This window comes from Parasteatoda tepidariorum, chromosome 11 (genome assembly GCF_982258835.1).
Source record: "Parasteatoda tepidariorum strain Cologne lab strain chromosome 11, Ptep-v5.0, whole genome shotgun sequence".
Classification (NCBI taxonomy): domain Eukaryota; kingdom Metazoa; phylum Arthropoda; class Arachnida; order Araneae; family Theridiidae; genus Parasteatoda; species Parasteatoda tepidariorum.
This window is the reverse complement of record NC_141765.1, coordinates 69,718,208-69,739,107: the sequence shown is the minus strand read 5'-3', so window position 1 is coordinate 69,739,107 and position 20,900 is coordinate 69,718,208. Positions and strand designations below refer to the sequence as shown.

Genomic DNA, 20,900 nt, shown 5'->3' with positions numbered 1-20,900 from the left:
TTTTACACCTTATTATTTACATGACTATCAAAGCTGAACCTACTGTTCTGGAAGTATATCTAACAGCAAAGAAATTTTCTGCTGGTTTATCGAAAAAACATTTGCAGACACTTTGAAATTTTTTTGGAGAAAAAATCTGTACTTTAAATATTAAGTTCTTAATTAAAACCAAAGTTTTTATAGAACATTTTAATATCCGGCATAAAATATAAGAATCTTAGGAACGGGTTATTAATTCCAAAGAAGTTCAAAAAATATAGTTTTTAAGTTTAAATAATCTTCTTTTGAATCAAAATGATTTCAAAATTTATTTGAAATGCTCAAATGAAAATTTCCTTAAATATGAAAGAGACAAAAGTTTATTTAATAGAAAAATAATGAATTCTCGTGTATTAAAGAAGTCATGTGGGGAAAGAATAATGGATCCGAAATCAAAACATCATTTCTTCTTAACTTGAGAAGCATCAATTTAATAACGGGAAAGAATGTTGAGAAAAAATAAAGAATGAGCAGTGACTTCAATTCAAATCATGGTGAAATAACTTTCTCATAAAACAAATATTAAATATTAATAAAAAGGAGAGAAAAACCTTTCAAATAATCTGGAATGGAAAAAAAAATGTTATATGGGGATTATTTTTAATTAAAATCTTTTAGAAGAATTTTTGTTATTTTTTTAATTACTTTTTTTGCAGTTTGTTTAGAGATTTATTATTTTCTGTTTTCGGTTTGATTGTTTTTTTTTTAAAAAAACTCACTTCTTATTATTACTATTTTTTAATAAAACTATGAACCAGAAAAAAAATGTTGTAACACGTAAAAATTAAAACCAGATTTAATGAAAAAACGCGTCTGCTTAATTATAAAAATTAATTACATTTGTAAAGGTTAACTATTCATAGACATGTTTAAATGCTGTTTTCGAATATATATTTTTTCCAATTTGAAAATTACTCTGAAGCAAAAAGTGTGTTAAGAATACAATTGACTGATGGCTGTTACTCGTAGTATCATGATTGTAACTTGACAAATGAATTAAACATATGAACAGCTTTTTAGCATCGAAATGCTTAACATCTTCATAAAAAATTTAAATTAAACTCCCGAACATAACTCGGAAAAGGAGAATTTGTTTTTATTATTTTATAAATAAGTTTTTCTACTTCTTTCTTTCTTTTTTTATTATTATAATATTTATTTGATATATATATATAAAATAACTTGCTGTTTTCGTGGTTTTAAACCTGACTTAGCTAAAGAGTTTCGAAATCAGGTATCTGAAAAGCCTCGACTTGGAACTAAACTACATTTGCACTATATTTAAGTTAAACCTATTACTGTTAACCAAAAAAAAGGATATCAAGTCTTGTCTAATACTGGTGCTTTTTAGCGTAGCTTTTAAATGCACTGGATTCCGAAATCAACATAAAAAGCTAAATAAACAGTTAATGGAAGCAATATTTTATTTTATTCTCTTAAGATTAAGTATTCAGTTTTATACTCTTTTAAAATTTCTTTGTTTTTATTTCTTAAGATTTATTTTCTTGTTGTGAATCAACGACAACACATTTTTTAACAACATCATTTTTCATTAAGCATTAAAAGAAGCATATTGTTTTTAAACAACATACCTGCAAAATGTATCAAGCAATATATACATTTTCCAAAACAAAAAGCTATCTGTTTAATGATCCACCTAACTATATACTCTAGCGAATGAGGAAAATATTGATCGAAATAAAAATAAAATTGCATTTACAATTTGGAACATAAACGAGTAAAAGAAAGCTCATCAAAAGCAATAAAACCTTTTTATAAAATTCAATTTATACAGAGGATAGTTTCAATGAAAATAAGAGACTACTTTAATAATAAAACTGATATTTATGTTTTTCATTTGCATTTCATTAGAATTAAACCAACTTAATAGTTTTCATCTAACTTTTGCATTGAAACATAAATTTAACTATTTCTGAACCATTTTAACCTTTCAATAACTTTTAAAAATTGAAGCATTATTTTTTTAATCTGATTTCTTTATATATATTTGAAAAATCTTATGCAAAAGCATAACAGTCATAAATCATACATTGACTTACATTCTTCAGAAATTGTTAATTTTTTTCCTCTCATTTTCATAAAATATTTTTGCAGGCTAAGGTGCTATTTTTAGCGAAACAAATTACGCAATTACGTTCATACTTTTCAATAATCGTAAACATTTACGTAAAGGACTCTCAAAGATTAGGTTGATAATTTTTTGTTCAAGTGTTTGATGTCGAAACAACAGGTGCAAAAGACTATAGAACCAAATCTTTTATCACAATTAAAGATATTAGAATAAAAGAAAGGATAAGTTCTATGGAAGTGAACCTTAACATCTGGAGTGATAGCAGGTTCTCTATAAAAGATAGCAGGTTTGCCTTCTCTTCCTCTTTATAGCTTTGACTACGAGGTAAGTTCAATATTGATATTTTATGCTTCAATCTAATATTTTAATAGATACATTATATTTCTATCATTACATTAGATTATTACATTACATTTCCATTATTACATTAATATTTCATAAAACATTTTTTGCTGTAAGGTAAGACTAGGAGAGTCTGTGCCCAATTCAGCTAAGTTAGAACTACACTAGCTATGGATAATGTTTAATATTTTTGTGTTTGATGCCTTTTCATGATTGTTTTATTTTTAATGCTTTCATTAAATACAACAGCTGTAATAAAACTCAAAAAGTTTTATTTGCGCACTCTGCCCTTACAGAGTTAATTTGCTTGCGCACTTAATTTGGAGAATAGGGTTATTAATAACTACAAATAAACCACTAACAATCATAAATGCACTTGAATGACTTTGCACTAACATTTTTGTAAATATAGGAGTGATTATTTCAGCCTAGTGATTAAAGAATCTAAAAATGAACGAATTTTAAGAAGAATTCTTTAATTTCAAAAGTGGAAACTTTTGCTACAACGAATTGATACTCCGTAAAGTGTTTCAATGTTTTGTTAACATCTTGCTTGGCTCCTCCAAACACTTAATCTCTCTTAGCATAAAATCTAAACATTAAACCATTTTGATTAAGAGTGATTACTTTTTTTTAAACATGGCTGCTGACACCGTTAGTCAAGGTTCTGAAAAATCATGTATTTTTTATCTATTTTATGTCGCTATTATCCTACAGAAATTATGAAAATTTAAACCGGTGCTTTTGGAAGATAAAATAGCCACGTTTTATCCTTTACATTTTTATTCATTCATGCATTTACTATAGAAACAACACTGTGCTCTTAACTTCTAACTCCATAAAAGTGCAATCTCTCCTAGCTTAAGTTTTTATTTAGTTAAAAAAAAGGCTTCGTAAACACTTTTTACCTGATAAAAGAAAACATAACGTTACATTCTGTTTTAATATTAAACTCAAAAAGTGCCCATGCACAATTGATATTTCTTGTACGATTCCCTATACTTGGCATTACTTGTATGATTGGTATAATCCCCTTGCATGATCAATATATAGCTCAAGAAGTCTTGTTGCAGTACTAAGAAACTTACTCGGGAGAAATATTTTTTAAAAATTTAGGTTTCTTTCTCATCCTATTATTTTAATCAAATGATTTGGAATATCATTTAAAAACATAAAAAATTTGAGTATTTATTTAAATAATTTTTTTTCTGTCATTTAAGAAGTATTGGTAATAATTTTTTATTCAGATATCAATAACTTTTTGCTGTTTCACACATATTTATTTTCCTTAGAACACTAAGACTTACACAGAAATAGAAGAATACATTAACTCTCCTTCTGTTAGTTTAATAATAAAAACGTATTGAAAATCGCTGCTATATAATTATACTGTACAAATAAAATCTGCATTAATATACCACTTAAAATAATTACGGAAATTTTAAAAATATTTTCACTATTTGCATATTCATTTCCTTTTGTAATGGATATCAAATACTGAATTAATAATTTCTAAAATTCATTAAATCAATTCGGTTCCTTTAACGTTTGAGGCGTTAACGTACTTTATTTGAATCAATTCAGTTTGAAACGGTCTTTTTAAACAGACCTGAATAGATTTTGTTTTTATAGTCACTATTGTTAAAGCTTATTTTTGCCAAGACTTACATATGTAAAAGATTCTCGTTTTTCATACTATTTAAATACAATACAAATAATTGTCCTTGTTATCAGTGTAATTCTAACAATTTTTTTTTCAAAATTAGCTGTTACGTATTTTTACTTTTCTTAAGAAGAAAATGTATCCACTATTAATGCTCCTATAGATTAATGCAGCATTTTGTACGCTTATTACATTAAAATTACATTATATGTAAAACTCAGTAATGAATCAAATGAGTTATGGCACTTCTTTCATTCAAAATTATTACTTCCTAATTGTTGTTTAAACTTATAATTTTTAATGATAATTAATACTATGAAAAACCCCAAATTTATCGAAACATTTATTAGATTTAATTTTATTAAAAAAACAACTGACCTCAAAATTTCTCATTAGCTTTTTAGAATTATATCTCATTTTAAAACACAGATTCTGATGCACAAAAGGTCTATTCTTTTTTCCTTTACGAGAATAGCAATAATTTAATTTCCGTATTGCTTTTTTCTGTTTTGGTCAAATTGTTCGTATTTTTTGTTCGTATTGTTTACATAAAGTGAAAATCGAATTTTCTTTAAATATATGATTAAAATATTGTTCAAATTCAAACATTTTCTAATATATATATATATAAAACGCATGGAACAGTATGAGAGAGTATTGTACCTTAAACCAATTTTAATAAGTTATTACTTTGATTAACTAATTGATTTGAATAACTTTGATTAAGGTTGATAAAAGTCATAATTAAGCTTTAACGGTTTACTTTCATTTAAAATTAATTCGGATTATATAATAAAAGAACATAAAGTTTTTCATAATTATTAATTTTACTATTTTCCCTACCTTTTAATCATTAAAATGGTTTCAGGGCTATTTAGGACAAAAAAGCAATATTCAATCACATTTAAAAATAAGTTTACCTGTATACTTTATTAAATTCCTGAAACCATAATAAGCTAATGTCTGTATTGTAATAACTTAATATATGCACTGTAATTTTATATATATTTAAAAAAGGTCAATGTTTGACTAAGATAGAAATTCCAACTAACAGGAAATACATTGTTTGATATTTTCAGTGACAAATCCGAAAAAGGAAAAATATTTTAACTTGTTGTCTTCATTTTTTAACTGATAAGAAATCCCACAACAATCACATTTACAGAACTTCACATTAACAGAAGTGTTTTTACACTTTAATCTCAAAAATAGATTGCTTCTTTCTTCTTTTTTTCTTTTGGATTTATGCGGTTTATACAGTTATACGTTTCGTAGTTATATTTGTATTTATACGATGGACTTGTGCTACTCATATGAATGTATACGTTTATTAAATTTTCAACTAAAACAAATTTGTATTGTCCTATTTACTAGTATTTATATAGTAGGTTTACATATTATAATTTATATTTAAAATTTATTCTTATTTACTATGTAACTTATTTAATCTATGCTCTTAAACTTTTCGATGGAGTATTTTGGTTTTGTATTTCATTAGATAGAAAATCGAAATTATTTTAAATGAACATTTAAGCTGATTATTATGACTACAGTTTTAAGTTATAAATATTAAGGTAACTAAACATTTAATTTAGAGCAAAAAAGAAATGTTTAAAAACATGTGTTATTTATGATTATTGAAACACGCGTTTTTAATGCCTCAAGCTGTTAGGATATATGTATAATAAACATGATATTTTTGAATTACTTAACTTTTATGAAAAATGAATTTAAATTAGCTGAAAAAATTTATTTTTTTAGCTATGCGCTATTTTTAAATAACATGTTAGAGATGATGCGATAAAAAAATAACATCGAATACAAATATAAATTCCAAAGCAACAAATATTGACCTTGGCGCATTTTATCAGTTACTTTTTTTTCATATTAATCAGCTCTTTTATATTAGAAGACAGATTCGGATTGTCTGTAAAAAATATGTTTTCTAATTGAAATATAACAAATAAACAGAAACATTATCAGCGTTTCTTATATTCACGAATTCCAGGCAAAAATCATTAAGAAGTAAACTTTTTTTTCATTTCTTTTCTAACTGTCTAAAGAAAATTTAAAGGCCATAAAGGTAATTTCGAAAAACTTAAAAAGTAACTCGTTACTTTTGGAACACTTTATATGTTCTAACAGTTCCACAATATATATATATATATATATTACACAAGGTGATTGGCCATCTTTAATATACACCGAAATATACTTTAAAGAAGTCAATAATTCGAAATTAGAAGAGAAATCTAAAATAGTATTGATAATAACTTCAAATTAAAACTTCTATAAGATTTTAACTTCATGCACTTATTGTTATTAAAAACTGATAGTTATTAAAACTGATACTTACTTACACTTACACTGATAGTTACTTACACTGATAGTTATTAAAAAAGTGCATAGTAGTGAAGAGGCGTCCCTAACGCTGAAATATGAATTCAGTGATTGAAAATATAAACTAAAAACATTGATAAAACATCGATAAAAAGCAAGTTTCCATTTTAAAAAGGTAGCAAGGTTAAACTGCTCTTTTTTTATGCTTTTCTCTACAAAAAACGCTTTAAGAGATCAAAACTTTCAACTCCCTTGAAAGAAAAAATTCTCTCGTATTCATCACTTATAATGTCAAAATTTTTGTTAAAATTTAGATTACATAAAGTTTAACGTAATTATGATTTTCTACAGGGAAGAAAAATTATAGACAAAATGCCCATCTATTTTAAACTCAAAAAATAAATCAGGTGGAATGGAAAAAAAATATGCAAAATTTCTAATATAAATAATCTAGAAACAAAAGCTGTTGAATGCAACTAAAATTCTTGAAACCAATTCGTCCATAAATTTATTTTTTATAAAAATATTTTAAACACCTACTGAAGTACGCGAGAAAAAAATAAAATTTTGTAAGTCTGAATACAAAAAAAAAACATCTGGTAAAGAAAACATAAAATTTATTTCGTTGTGTTTGACATTGTGCATAAAAAAAATTGGATTTCTTGAGAAAAAATTCTTTGTAAGCTTTTCTAAATACTTATTTTATAAAAACATTCTTAAATTAATTTTTAAAAGAATAGTAAGCTTTTTAAAGCAGCTTGTTTTGAATGGTTAAAAGCTTCGTTTTCTGGAAAATTGCATCGCATCTTTCAATGCTCATTTAATTTAAAATATTAAAGTAAAAACATTTTTTTTGTTTAACTGTACAAACGATTAAATTCTAAAATGTCCTTGATTTAATGATAAAATTATTATTCAAACTGTTAAAGAGTCTTTATGATGAAGAAGTCCTCATGAAGAGTCTTCATTTCCCAGTTTAAACTTTCAGAAATTTGTACTTTTTTAAATTTTTGTCTTTCATTATACTCTAAAATTTTATTGGGAATAGAAACATTGATGAATATATATAAAAAGCTCATTTCCAAAATAATTCTTATCATTTAATTATTTAAATGAAGAATTACATCATATTAAAAATATTTTCCACTTAATGTTTAATGTATAAAAACAGAAAATACAAAACATAGCTCTACAATTGCAAAACATAAAAAAATTTAGCTTCATGATATAGTTTCACAATATGTTTCAATTGAAATGAGAATGTTGATCATAGAATGTAATTTTTCTCTTTGTCATTTCTCTTCAAAACTTTTTTTTCAGTTTCAAAAATTTAAATATTATTAATGAAATAGAGAAATAAAGAATAAATAGAAAGAAAATAGAACGAATTAAATATTAATATTAATCTCATTATATTATTTTAATACTGAAACAAAATTTAAAATTATTGATGTGTTTAAAGAGATGTGTTTGTTAATGCGTTAATGTTTAAAAAAATATATTTGTTAATGTGTTAATGTTTAAAGAGATGTGTTTATTTAAGTGTTTAAATAATTACTTAAATTATTAATGTATTTAAAGTTAGTTTTAATCTAAAAAAATATTTATTGGTCAAATGATGAAAAATATTCTGTTGTTCTGCTTGATGAGTAAAACTGTCATTTTGTTAAACCTCACAAAATGCCTCACATAAAATAATTTTCTTCTACGTTTATGAGAGGATAAATTTATAAGTAACTCTATAGATTTAGGCCTTATGTTAATTTTTTTAAGATATATAAATTTCAAATTACTTTGTAAAAAAAAAGAAGGCCACACTGAGAAAAAAAGTATGGTAAAAATACCAGAATATGGTAACATTTGCTTCTATGGGAAGACCGAAAAGCAGGGCAATTTTTACCGAATGGCTTGGTAATGACTTTTGGTAAAATTTGCAAAAAAAATTTTTTTATTACCATGTTGTTTGTAGTAAATGTGGTCAAATTTAATAAATTTATCGTGATACCTTGTAGCATAGCATGGACAACATTTATTTGGTTAGATTTACTTCTCAGTTTTGTATTTTTACTAAATGTGTAATAATAAAAAAGTATCATTTTAAAAACTAAAACTTACGGTAAACAGAAAAAATACCATAGGAAAAGAAAAATTACCAAATGTATGGTAATAATAGTTTAAATACCGTATATTTTGGTTTTATTATAAGAATTGTATTTTTTTTTTCTTTTTTTTTTTACCAGAACTGTCATTACCTTTCAAGTACAGTAATTTTTTTCCGATCCAGAATTTTTTCTCCCGAGGATATTGTAAGACTTTAATTGTTCACACTTTAAGCATAAACTTTAAAAATATCCAAAAAGATTCATGTTCTCTTTTATTACAAGGTTAAAAAAAAATTTAAAAATTTTCATTCATCCGAAATTAAAACCTCATAACTACAAAAATATACAAACAAAAATTTTTGAATAAAGATACAAATTAAGTTTGATTACAAGAAATAGTTTCAATGATAACTTATATTATAATTGTTGATAAAAGAAAACTATTATTTTTAAGCATTTTCCTTTTTTGTTTTTCAGCTACTTCAAACAATTCAAAATGAACGGCGTATTGTTAGTTTTGTGTCTGGCTGTTGCTTCAACTGCAGCATTGCCTACTGATGGTAAGTAATTCGAACAAACAGAGTGTTGTTTAATCGCCTCTTCATATAAATTTTTAGAATCTTGTCATAGATGAAGAAAAGAAGTAAACATTTCAGGAGTCTTAAATTACTATTTTTAAAGTAGAAAAAAACACTAGAAAAAAAACACTCAGCCCACACTGTAAAAAATGGATATTCCTGGTATATGCTCCTAGCGAACATTTCGTCAAAATGAGGAAATGCCTATGGACACTTCTTCGAGGAAACGAATTTCGTCAATAGTAAAGGAATAGTAAAGGAATAGTAAAGGTATCAAACTTTTCTAATAATCACTTATCGTGGGTACCATGTAGCTGAAATGTCGCCTTAGCGCTGTTTTTCTAAGCTCTGTCGCCAAGAATCCTCAGTTTAAGTGCCGTCTTAATCATAATCTTGCCGTGAAGAATTATCTGGGCTTCAGACAGACTAATAACTTAAATTTTTCTAAAGTTATTAAACTTTTTTAAAAATCGCCAATCAAGCGACATTTTTACACCTAGATGAAAACTATCGAACTCACTGCAGTATTTTCAGTTTTCGTAAATTTTTATGAGCCCACGTAACGCAGCATTGGAGAAAGTTTTTAAATATTAAAAAATTAGACAACAAAAGCTTTTGATTTTCACGAAACTGTGGCTTTTCTCCATATTGATATTTTGCGAAAATAAGAGTAGACTGAAAATAAGAGTAGCAGTTTGGTTGTCGAATGAAACTTTAAGATGTTTATAATAATCGCCTTATAACTCCCCTCATTTTTCTCCAGAAATCAAACAACTTTTGAAGTCTTAAAATTTCGCCTTTCTTGTTAATGGGTCTTTTTAATGGGCCTTCTTGTTAATGGGCTTTTTTCTCACCTAAAATCTGCATTCTACTTATTTATTAGACTTCATTTCTGAAAAAAAGCTCCTGAAATGTAGATTTTAAAGCGGTGGTTACGGAACATCCTGTATTTATTTTAACGAAATACGATTTTTTTTTTCTTAAATTTTACTAGGTATTTTTGTTTTATAGTTGCCCGAACTTCTGTGCTCGATTATCTTAAAGAACTTGAAGATGTTGTGCAAGAAGATGGAAAAATCCTTATTGGAAAGGTAAAAAAATCCAACGAGAAATATAAATATTTTAAGTTTAAAATTTATTTTTTTGTTTAATTATCAAACTTTTACTTAAAAACGAAGAAGATTTTAAAAAATTCTTTAATAGGCTTTGAATGATCAAAGATAACTTAGTTCCATTACCGATATAAGTTAAAACTCTTATTTCTAGCCCATTTCCACACAATAACCATAAAGAAGGTTAACCTTTTTCAACATAATACATAAAATAGCTACTATAAAGCATTGAAACCTATATTATGCCTTTGCAATTCATATTTTATAAATTAACGTATAAGTGAACTTTATTTTCTATTTAAAGTTTTTTATTTCATTATATTCATTTCCATTTGTTTAGATAACTCGTAATTGGTAAAAGTTATTAGGAACATATTTTACTCATTGATTTGAATACGTTTAAATAGTTATAAAAGTACAAAATTGTATTAGGAAGTTTCAGTACAGGAGTAAAACAGGGAATTTTAATAGAAAACTGGAATTTTAAAATATCTAACACTTTTAAATAATTTTCTATTTCAATCATTTAAATTCCAAAATTTGCTTTAAATAGATGGTGATAAAAAACTTTTGAATTTTTAAATTTCAAAACTATTAAAATACATTAGATCAATTTTTCTTATAAAATGAAAAATATGAAGAAAATATTTTAATTCTTTTTTTCAATTATAAAGTGCAAAATGCATAACATTAACATAAAAATATTTATTTAATATCGACGAAAAAGAATGCATGTTCAAATAAAATACTTCACTTTAAATGGCTTTCAAAGCAGGAGTTTCAGAATCAAAACCAGCGCTCGTCTTTCATTAGTGAAATATATTTCTTGAAGAGACTTTAACCTTTAAAAGATTCATAAATAACACCGCCTATCCTAAGTCATAATTTTTAAAAAAATAAACAAGTAAGCTCATACGTTCATTTTGAAAAATGATGCATTTAAGAAGGATAATATATTTAGAAAACTGTCTCCTTCTAATAACGTATAATTAGATAAAGTAATAAGGTGAAAACAATGTATTATTGAAAAGTCTCAAATTCAAAACGTTAGTTTTCAAAAAGTAAAAAGAATTTCACAAGAGCCAAGCATCTTTCAATCTTAGCTTTTGGCTTAGTTCTACAATATAATTGGAAGCTTTCAACTCCAGAAGAGATTAAAATTTGCTTATGCAACAACAAATTTTCCAACAAGAATCTGAAACACACATTTTAAGATGCATTTCGTCTATGAAGTAGTAGATTTAATCCTCCTTTCTGTATAATTAACTAAAACCTAAGTGGCTTTATAATTTAAATCCGAACTAAGTTGTGATTTCAGTCTTATTCATCGAATATATAAACCATCTAATAACCAAAGACCAGTTATATTCCAAAACTCTTAATGACTTTATTTTCTTTAGTTTTATGTAATTGGCAAACAATCAAATAATACATTATATTATTTCTAACTTGATTTACTTTATTACTTTAAATTTAATTAATATGTTTACTTTCCCTTTCCTATCCCTTATTTCATTTCTTATTATTTAAAATGACAATTAATTATATAAACGATTTCTCATTCATGTGTATAAATATACATATATATATACATATACATACATATATATATATATATATATATATATATATATATATATATATATATATATATATATATATATATATATATATATATATATATATATATATATATATATATATATATATATTTAACAATTTGCTTATGCTTGTTGCCTTTCTTCAACTTTTTCCAGCATATAACCTTCCTATCCTTGTACATACTTCAATATCACTAGAAATTAATTTCTTTATTTTTTTAAATTTCTTACCTCGTTACTTTTACAAAACATGTTGTTTTTTTTCCTTCTAAATAAAATGGTTTTTGTTTCATTGCAGATGATTAATGTCATTCACCATGTTGAGAGTGGTGTTCTGCAAGTAAAAGCTGTTGTTCCAAAAACCTATGAAAAAGTGCATCAGGAAGCTGATGAAGTCTTAGCTGGACTCAAGAAAGTAACTGAAACAATTGAGGAATTTTTGGGAAGACAAAGTAGGTGCTTTTAATATAAAATAACTCAACAATTACTTTTATTCTTTTATTCACTTTAATTTTCACAAAGCCTGGGAACCTCAAAAAAAGTATATATCATATTTAAAGTTGCACAAATTTACCAAGAAATTAATTGAGCTACATTTTTCTAGTACAGAAAAATAACCATCTCAAACCAAATAATTTTTTCTTAACTTGCGGCAAGTTATAGGTCTTTATATGCTTATCTAATAACTTTAAAAGCCTGTTCAATTTTTTTTATAAACACTAATTTATATTTGTAGATAAATGTATGATATGCTTTTCTTCTAAACCTAATTTTGTTTCACAGACGTTCAGTTCGGTTTCGATCTTTTGGGAAGTTTGACTGAACTCTCTGGAGGAACCAAGTTGAGCACAGCTTTGAACCTTTTGAGCTTGGCTGATAAAGCTCACAGAGTTGTAGAAGATGCTAAAGAAGTAAGCTCAGTTTTTAATGAACAAATCTATTTGCTATATAAGCACATCATTTTCTTAATATCATTTATCTTCTCAACGAAACAACTTAGTTATAACTTTCAATTTAGAAAATACATCCCAATTTATCAACACAGCTGTGTATATATATATTGAATATTTGTGATTTATTTTGCTTTGGCTATATTGATACAATATTAGAAAGCACAATATATACGGATGTAATTGTTTGAGCTGATGACGAGATTTTTTAATTGTTAAATTTTCTAATTTCAAATTAAAAAAAATTTTAAATTTTAAAATTTTTTTTTTGTTTATTTTAAATACTTTTCTCTTTTTTTTATTTCTCCATTCAAATTTTCTTTGAATTTGTATACATATATATATATATATATATATATATATATATATATATATATATATATATATATATATATAAAAAAATTGACCGTATAATAAAGGAAACTATCGATGTTTCTATCGAAATAAATGAATTTCATTTTTGAAATTAGTCAATGTTGACCAAACTTGACGCAAGCATAAGTAATAATATAATAACAAATATAAGCAAGGTTTTTATCCCTTAGTTTCAAGTAACTAAGATTAATGTATTCAAAACAATATTGCAACTCAAATTGCTTTAACTAAGAAATTTCCCTTTAAACCAAATCTAGATATTAATTTTTGTTATTTTTATTTCATTTTAGTTTTTAAAAACCGAACAATTATCTTTTTTAAGATTTTTATTCAACTTTAACGTGTTTTTGGAATCTTGATTAAAAAAATTTCAGTATGATTTGTTTTCATAAGTTGTTCTTCAAAATATATTATTAATTAACTATTATTAAACGAGAACTAAATACTGAAAAAGGAAGAAAATGTAATGAGAAAAATTCAAATCAGCAAGGCTGAAATCATGAATACCATAATCTAAATTCATTATTTAACCACAGCCGACAGTGAAGTCTTTCAAAATCAATCTTAATTTTCGTTGCTTGTGATAAATGAGGGCTTTCTTTGATTTGCGGAAAATAAAAAAAAGAGTAAAAAGACTTGATTTCTATTTCTTATTTCTTTGCACTCAAACTTCTTACAGAAAAATTAAATTTTCTGACATATTTTTATTAAATTTTCGCATAAACTAAAAATGTTTCTTGCATTTATTATTTAAACAAAATTCACTCTGTAACTAAATTTATCATTAATATAGCATTTTTTTTTCTTTTAAAAAGTAATTCCTGTTATTAATTTACGTGTTACGCTACTTCAAACAAAATTATGCAACAGAAACTAGATCTGGAGATTTCTAAATTTATTGTCTTATATAAGATTATAAGACTAGGAAATTTTTAATGGCTTTGAAATCCTGACTTGCAAGAAAAATAAAAGTTTACTTTTATTAAACTACCTTATTACTAATAACTATAAATTTATCAAAATTATTTGTCAAATTATTTGTCAGAGTAAATGTGCGATTAATCTCACTCTCAATTTGAACAAAATTAAGTCTATAAATAAACTTTATTTATTATTGTATGCTAGAATATTTTATGTTTCTAAAATAACATTTGAAAAAGAAAGAAACATCCTGCAGTATTACAAAAGCAATAAATAGCAATAAGATACCATTTTATCAATTGCTTTAAAAATCTGATAGGAAAATGAGAATTTTTTCCCTACACTTGCATAGATTCAGAAAAAAATCACATTAAAATAGTCCCATAAATTATTTTGAACAGTTTATATCATAAAAATTTTCTGAAACATATTTTTCATTAAATGAATAAATTATATAATAGATATAGCCTTTCAGAGAGATTATCTTCAGCAGGTATAAGCGAAAAATTCCAGTAATCTTTCAACCTTCTTTTTTTTAAATCAAACTTAATTTATATTACATTTATCCATCCCTTGTTCTTTAAAGATGGTTCAATAATGAATTAATAGTTTTTATTTGTTTCAGGAATGCGGGGCACAGAAATCTTATGAATCATGAGCTTTTTTTTCATTACTTAATAATGCAATTAATTATCTTTCGAATTGTAAAATAGTAATAGTAACTATATAAGAATGCGAGACAGGACATTAAAACCTCGAACTTCAACACATTAATCTGAATCACTTTCTTTTTTTCCACATTAAACTTCAACACATTGAATGAAATCATCGTTTTTTTTTTCCCCTACGCCTTTATCTTTAACACATTAAATGGCATCGTTTTTCTTTTCCCACATTGAGCTTCGAGTGATTTTGAAACTTTTTAATAGTTTCTTTTTCCTTAAAACCGTTTTCATGCTTTTTCCAACTTTAAAAGAATATATCTTCAAAAATAACGGTCTGAAATTTGAAATACATATATTTTAGTTATATTAATTTAGTTTGTTTACAGGAAAATAAGTAAAACATAATTTGATTTTATTTCATAGTTATTCTTTTAAAAAAATATTAAAAAGAAATAATATGAAATTTTATATTTAAAGAAATTTAACGTTTTTAAAATAGTAACAACTAAAAGCGTAAAAAACTTAAAATAGTAAGCTAAAGCAAATTAAAATATTGAAACTTTCATTTAAAATAAAAGGAAAAAAAATTGAACAAAAAATGTATCAAAGATTAGAAACATCAAGTTTATAAAGGTTTAAGTTTTCTAAAAATGATCATAGAAGATTTGTGTCTCACATTTTTTCCATCTTATAACAGCAAAAAATATACTAAAAAAATACACTCTCTTTTTAAGACGTCAAAGTGCTGTATTTAGAACTATATTATTTGAAATATATATTTCTTTAAATAGTGATTCATTGAAGCTTTTAAATAGCTCTATTTTTGAGCTCTTAACTCTTGAGTCCAAAAATATATAAAATTCTGACTTATTCTACGCATAATATTGAATTTTAGAAATACTATCTCGATAAATTAGTGTTAAAATTATTCTCGTCCTCGGACAGTAATAACTTCTGAGTTATGGTTCGAGTAAGATAATGATTCAAAATTGTAACAGAAATCTTCGCTCCAGCAAGATATAATTATTGGTTTGCGAAACGACATTCGATCATTTCAGATGATTATTATTAAAACTCACTATTGGAGTCTTATCTGTTTTAAGTTTCAAGTTTGCATTAATTGTAGTAACTTGAAGATGTTACGCATAAGTAAAATACGTTATTTTTTAAATATTTTTAGTTCAAGTTTTGTATGTATTAAATAGACTTTATGAACAAAAATGACTCATTAACATAATCAATATATAAAAATTTTCCTTTTTTTCTTAAGTTCCAACCAAAGCTTGAAAAAACCCTCAACAAAATTCAGGATCGTATTGAATCCCACGTCAAGGATTTCGCTACTCATGTTCTTAAGGAACTCGGTCTTCAAGGTAATGATGATAAAGATACTGCACAAAGCATTGTAAAGAAGATTGAAGATCTTTTTGAGAGAGTTGAGCATGAAGGTCACATTCTGGTAATATCCTACTTTAATTTACTTAGTTCACTACTTTTATTCACAGATTTTAAACTCAACTTTTCAATAACATTAAATATTAGGAAAAAAATGCTTAAAAAAAAATTTTAATGGAAGATTGACCGTATAAAGCTACGCACAGGTTACGATAGTGGTTAAAATTCGTCGCAAGACTTCCGGGTTATTACGTCAGATTTATCTTTAAGCCTAAGTCTTAAAAAAACGGGCCACCCAACATTATTATACTTGCGTGTTTTCAATTAACGCGTTATTTCAATTTAACTTTAAACGAAACAAACAATAAACGAATTTGAAAGACTCTGGAAGCATGCTATGATGCGACGCAAAAAATAACAAACGTTGACATGTTACACAAATATAGCCAAGTAGGGGATAACACTCGTAACATGACAAACCTTACGCTTTATTAATGTAGTGAATTTAATTTTCTCAACTTTTTTTTACGGCCAACGACTTTTTAGAATTTATAATTACAGAAAAGTCTTACGAATGGTAAAATTAATGCGTACATTTAAACACAATTCACAATAATAAAACTTTCTAGAATATCAAGTCTATTCACACATCTCCTCGTAAACATAACGCTAGCAGAGGGATACCTAGAGGTTTTCTTAATTTCCTTCGGTTTTAAAAAGTTTGTTATTGTTTACATTCAGTAAGCAATCCATATCATTAGTTGTAGACTTCACTCTTTCAAATTGTCCGCTCCTTGATGTTCTCTCTCTCGATGGCTTTGACGTCACATAAAATAACTCTTTTTATTGAATAATATGTTACTTATATAATTGTTGAGTTAGTAATAATTATTCATGATTGTTTATTAGTCAGCGCCCTCTATGCTAAGTATGAAAATGGCGCAAAACGTCAATATGAAGAAAAACCATTAATTTGTAAAATAATAAAATCTTCTGGGATATAAGTTTTAAATGTTTGAAAAGTTACTCCAACGCTTTGTTTCGACTCATAAAAATTTGTAAGACTTACGAATTATTCATGGATTTTAATCTCATTGACTAAAAAGTTTAATAATTTAAATATTTAAACTATTTGTTCATTTTAAAGCTCAAACAATCATGTACGGAAACGAAGATATAGTATAAAGTTTCGCATTAAAGTTTTACTTTGAACTTAAAATACTCAAACTGTGGCTTTTTTTAAAATTATTTTTCTTTGTTGACAAGAACACTTAGAACATTTTTCCACGCCGAAAACGCTCTAAAAGCGTTACTGAGATCCGTCATCTACCGAGATCTTCATGATTAAAAAACTTAGCAAAATAAATGAATATTGTATAATAAAATAAGAACTTTCCCAGAGCTATCACAATTTTTCATATATATCTTCTAGATCCTTTTCCAACTCTTAGATTTAACTTTGAATTTAGATCTTTAATTTTAGATTTAAAAAATTTTCGACTTTCTTTATAAACAAAATGTTCCCTACTTTACGTAAAATTTCAAAATTAATAAAACAGTTAATAACTTTCGTATACAATATTTTCGTTATGACATATAACTGTACAATTTTCTTATTTTTTCGTAGATCTTGGATCTTTTGCACAAAATGGAAGCAACTTTGAACTTGTTGGAAGAAAAACTGCCTCAAGAATACGAAAAGTTGAAGAACTCTGTTGCTGAAGTTCGATCTAAAATTCACGACTTGGTCAACGAAATTGAAAAAACCTTAGTTATGAGTGAGTATTCTTATTTTATTTAGTTAAATGTACATTTTAATTATCTCATAAAAAATTGATTTTTAAAATAGATGCTATTAATTATTTTTCTTTGAATAACCCTTACTAATATTTCCATGAGGCATTTGATTTTAGAAAGTTCTATTTTGAAGGACCGATGACAGTGGTTTTTTTCAGGAGTTTTATCGCGATATCAATGTACGATAGGTTTGAACTGATTTTGATGCAAAAAAAATTGAATTTGCAGATTTTCATGGGAAGCGGAACCTCTAATGTGTGCCCTATACTGTTGGCAATAAAATTAATAATTATGCTTTTTCTACAAATGGCATTTTTGCACCTAACTTCTTTAGTATTGTTTCCAGATACGTACGTTAGAAGTTTCGACTAAAGGAATTCCCGAACGATAACAGCGAAATGCGCTCACCGAATAATTTAAAAATGTGGCAGATCATTATTTTGCCTGACGCACTTCAACTGTATATTTCTTAAAAATTTGTGTTACGGAAATTTTAATTTAAAAAATTCTACAAGGTGAAGAAAAAAAATTTGATAATTTTTAAAATTACTTTATTAATTTATTTTATTTTTATTCTGTTTAACTATTTTAAATAAGGGAACAAGAAAATTTTGATAAAAGAATAAAAAATTTAAATATTAAAAAAAGAGGAAATTTTTTTTGAATAGAATTGACCAAGGAGGTTAAGTTAAAAAAAAAAAAGTGTAGTATACGAAACTTATAACAACAACAGGAAGGGGTGATAGAACTTGCTAGAATAGACAACTTTCAGTGGCATAAATAACCTCTCCACGAAGCAGGGGTGCATGCTCCAGAAAAAAATAACACTGTGAGTTACAGTAAAATATTTTTTTGCAGCATATTTTTTAATTCACTTTTTAAATAATGATAGCCCATAATTAAATTTTAGTATAATTATCGTAAGATAGAAAGTCATTTTTTCGCTTTATAGATATATTTTCTTTCACTGTATGCACAAAACGTTTAAATTCAAACTTTTCATCGAAATTACGAATTTTATTATCTTAAATTAAATTAATGGTTATAAATACCTGAAAACTCTTCACCATAGGATCTTTTGTGGTAAATTTATAGTAGAATGCGCTTATAAATCTCTTTATTCTTGTACTTGCAATTTCAGGAAGCTTCAACTTGTTAGATATTGGTGGCAACCTAGGTGAAGGAACTTCCTTGGGAACAGCATTCAAGGTAATGAGCCTTTTGGATAAATTCAACCGAGTTGTTCAAGATGCCCGCACATTCAGTCCTAAGGCAGAAGTTTTTCTTCAACACAGCGTAAAGAAAGTTGCTGATGCTGCTCAAGATTTCTTGAATCACGCTGCTCAGAAACTTATTGCTTAAACTACTTTTCTAACAAAATGTGTAAAAACGCTAGTCATTTTTAACTTGTAAATATTTCTCTGTTTACAATAAAAAATATTAAAAAAAAAATAAGAACTTATCCTTTCAGTTTTGTTTTAAGCAAAACATTTCTTGAAATTGCATTTTTTAAAAATTTCAACAGAACAATTTATTTGAGAAAAAAAAAACTCTTAAAAGTTTACCAACAGAGCTTTGAACACTTCATTGCAAAAAGGTGTTAAAAATTAAGTAACCTCTCTTCCTCTGTTGAGCAAAGTGTTCAAAAAATATGGAAACGATTAAATATCTCGGAATATATCCATGAAAAAAATATACATGCAAAATATTTTTGAAAACTCTCCATACTTGAACCCTCCTTACTTTTGAGGGTGTGGTACGAATCAAATATAAAATCTTTATTATGAACTCCCATTCTTTATTGCAGAAAAGGATTCACCAGATAAAAGCATTCCAGTTTGACCTACAGATCTTTGCATTTCCATTCACAGATAGCACTGTATTAGAGAAATAAAATTGGGGCAAATACATTTTATTAGGAAAATATTTCCAAAAACATTATAAAAGTCATATTGAAAAAAAAATGGACAGGTTTTATACTTTTAAAAACCTATCTAGCGAGATCAAATGTGACAAATTGAAGAGATTAAGTTTGAAGTAAAGAAATGTTCCTTTCATTTTTTTTTCATTGAAATAGTTAGATTAAATTAGATTTTTAAACCCAACGTTCGTAATTCAAAACTCAAATCATTGTATTTCCCCATGGAGAATCTAAATCTGCAATAAAAAAAGAAGAAAAAATGTTTCTAAGATTTTAAAGATGCTTGCCCAGTTTAATTCTTAAGGGTTGAGCTTGGTGTCACGTTTTTTTTTAAAAAATATCAAATATGCCCATTTTTATTTTTTCAATCTGGCATGGATTTTCATGAGATGCCTCCATTTTAAACAATTTGCAGCACATTTTAATTTTTTGTTGATTACAGCACAATCTGTAGACCAAAACACGAAAACCTGAAATCAAATTGAGATACTTTTTCCATAGAATTCAAATTTGCAAAAGAAAAAAAAATGGATGTTCCTATTTAGGATTTTCAAGTAGCAACACTTCACTCCCAGGGAGTGAGATGCGAGATTAGGGAGTCAAGTTTGTTATCATAGAATGCATATTTGGAAATTATTACGCAAGTGTATTTTAAGGCAAGGTTTTGAAGATAATAAACCATTTCCATACTTTTCAGACATCCTGAATATAAACTAAAGCTAAAAGATATGATACAAAACATTTGCACTTTATTTTTTTTTAGACATTTAAGCTTTTTTTTTAAGACATTTGTGCTTTATTTTTTTTTAGACTTCTGTGCTTAATTTAACGCTTTTTGCATTAATCTACATAGAACAACATAAACCCTACCCTCTTTTTTGAACCTGCATATGTGAGTGTTTCAAGAAATAGAAACAATTTTGATTCAACCACATAATAATTTAAAAAACAAAAAAAAAGAAATATTAGAAATTAAAGTTGTTTTTCAGATTTTCTAGAATCATTAT

General features: G+C 25.8%; 1 protein-coding gene across 1 annotated transcript; it reads left to right on the top strand.

The window, feature by feature from the left end:
* Positions 1-9,055: 9,055 nt before the first annotated feature.
* LOC107453669 (uncharacterized) lies at positions 9,056-19,362 on the top strand. Its single transcript, XM_071187376.2, has 7 exons — positions 9,056-9,138; positions 10,168-10,247; positions 12,168-12,321; positions 12,653-12,780; positions 16,051-16,239; positions 17,803-17,953; positions 19,114-19,362. Exons 1-7 carry the CDS (start codon positions 9,075-9,077, stop codon positions 19,332-19,334), a joined length of 987 nt encoding a protein of 328 aa, XP_071043477.2. The 5' UTR covers positions 9,056-9,074; the 3' UTR covers positions 19,335-19,362.
* The last annotated feature ends 1,538 nt before the right edge of the window (positions 19,363-20,900 follow it).

What these genes read in the sequence shown, in the direction of transcription:
- LOC107453669 (XM_071187376.2), top strand. Translation starts at nt 9,075, where the DNA reads ATGAACGGCGTATTGTTAGTTTTGTGTCTGGCTGTTGCTTCAACTGCA. An exon ending in TGCAGCATTGCCTACTGATG is followed by an intron (nt 9,139 to 10,167) that starts GTAAGTAATTCG and finishes TTTGTTTTATAG; the next exon opens with TTGCCCGAACTTCTGTGCTC. An exon ending in GGAATTTTTGGGAAGACAAA is followed by an intron (nt 12,322 to 12,652) that starts GTAGGTGCTTTT and finishes TTTGTTTCACAG; the next exon opens with ACGTTCAGTTCGGTTTCGAT.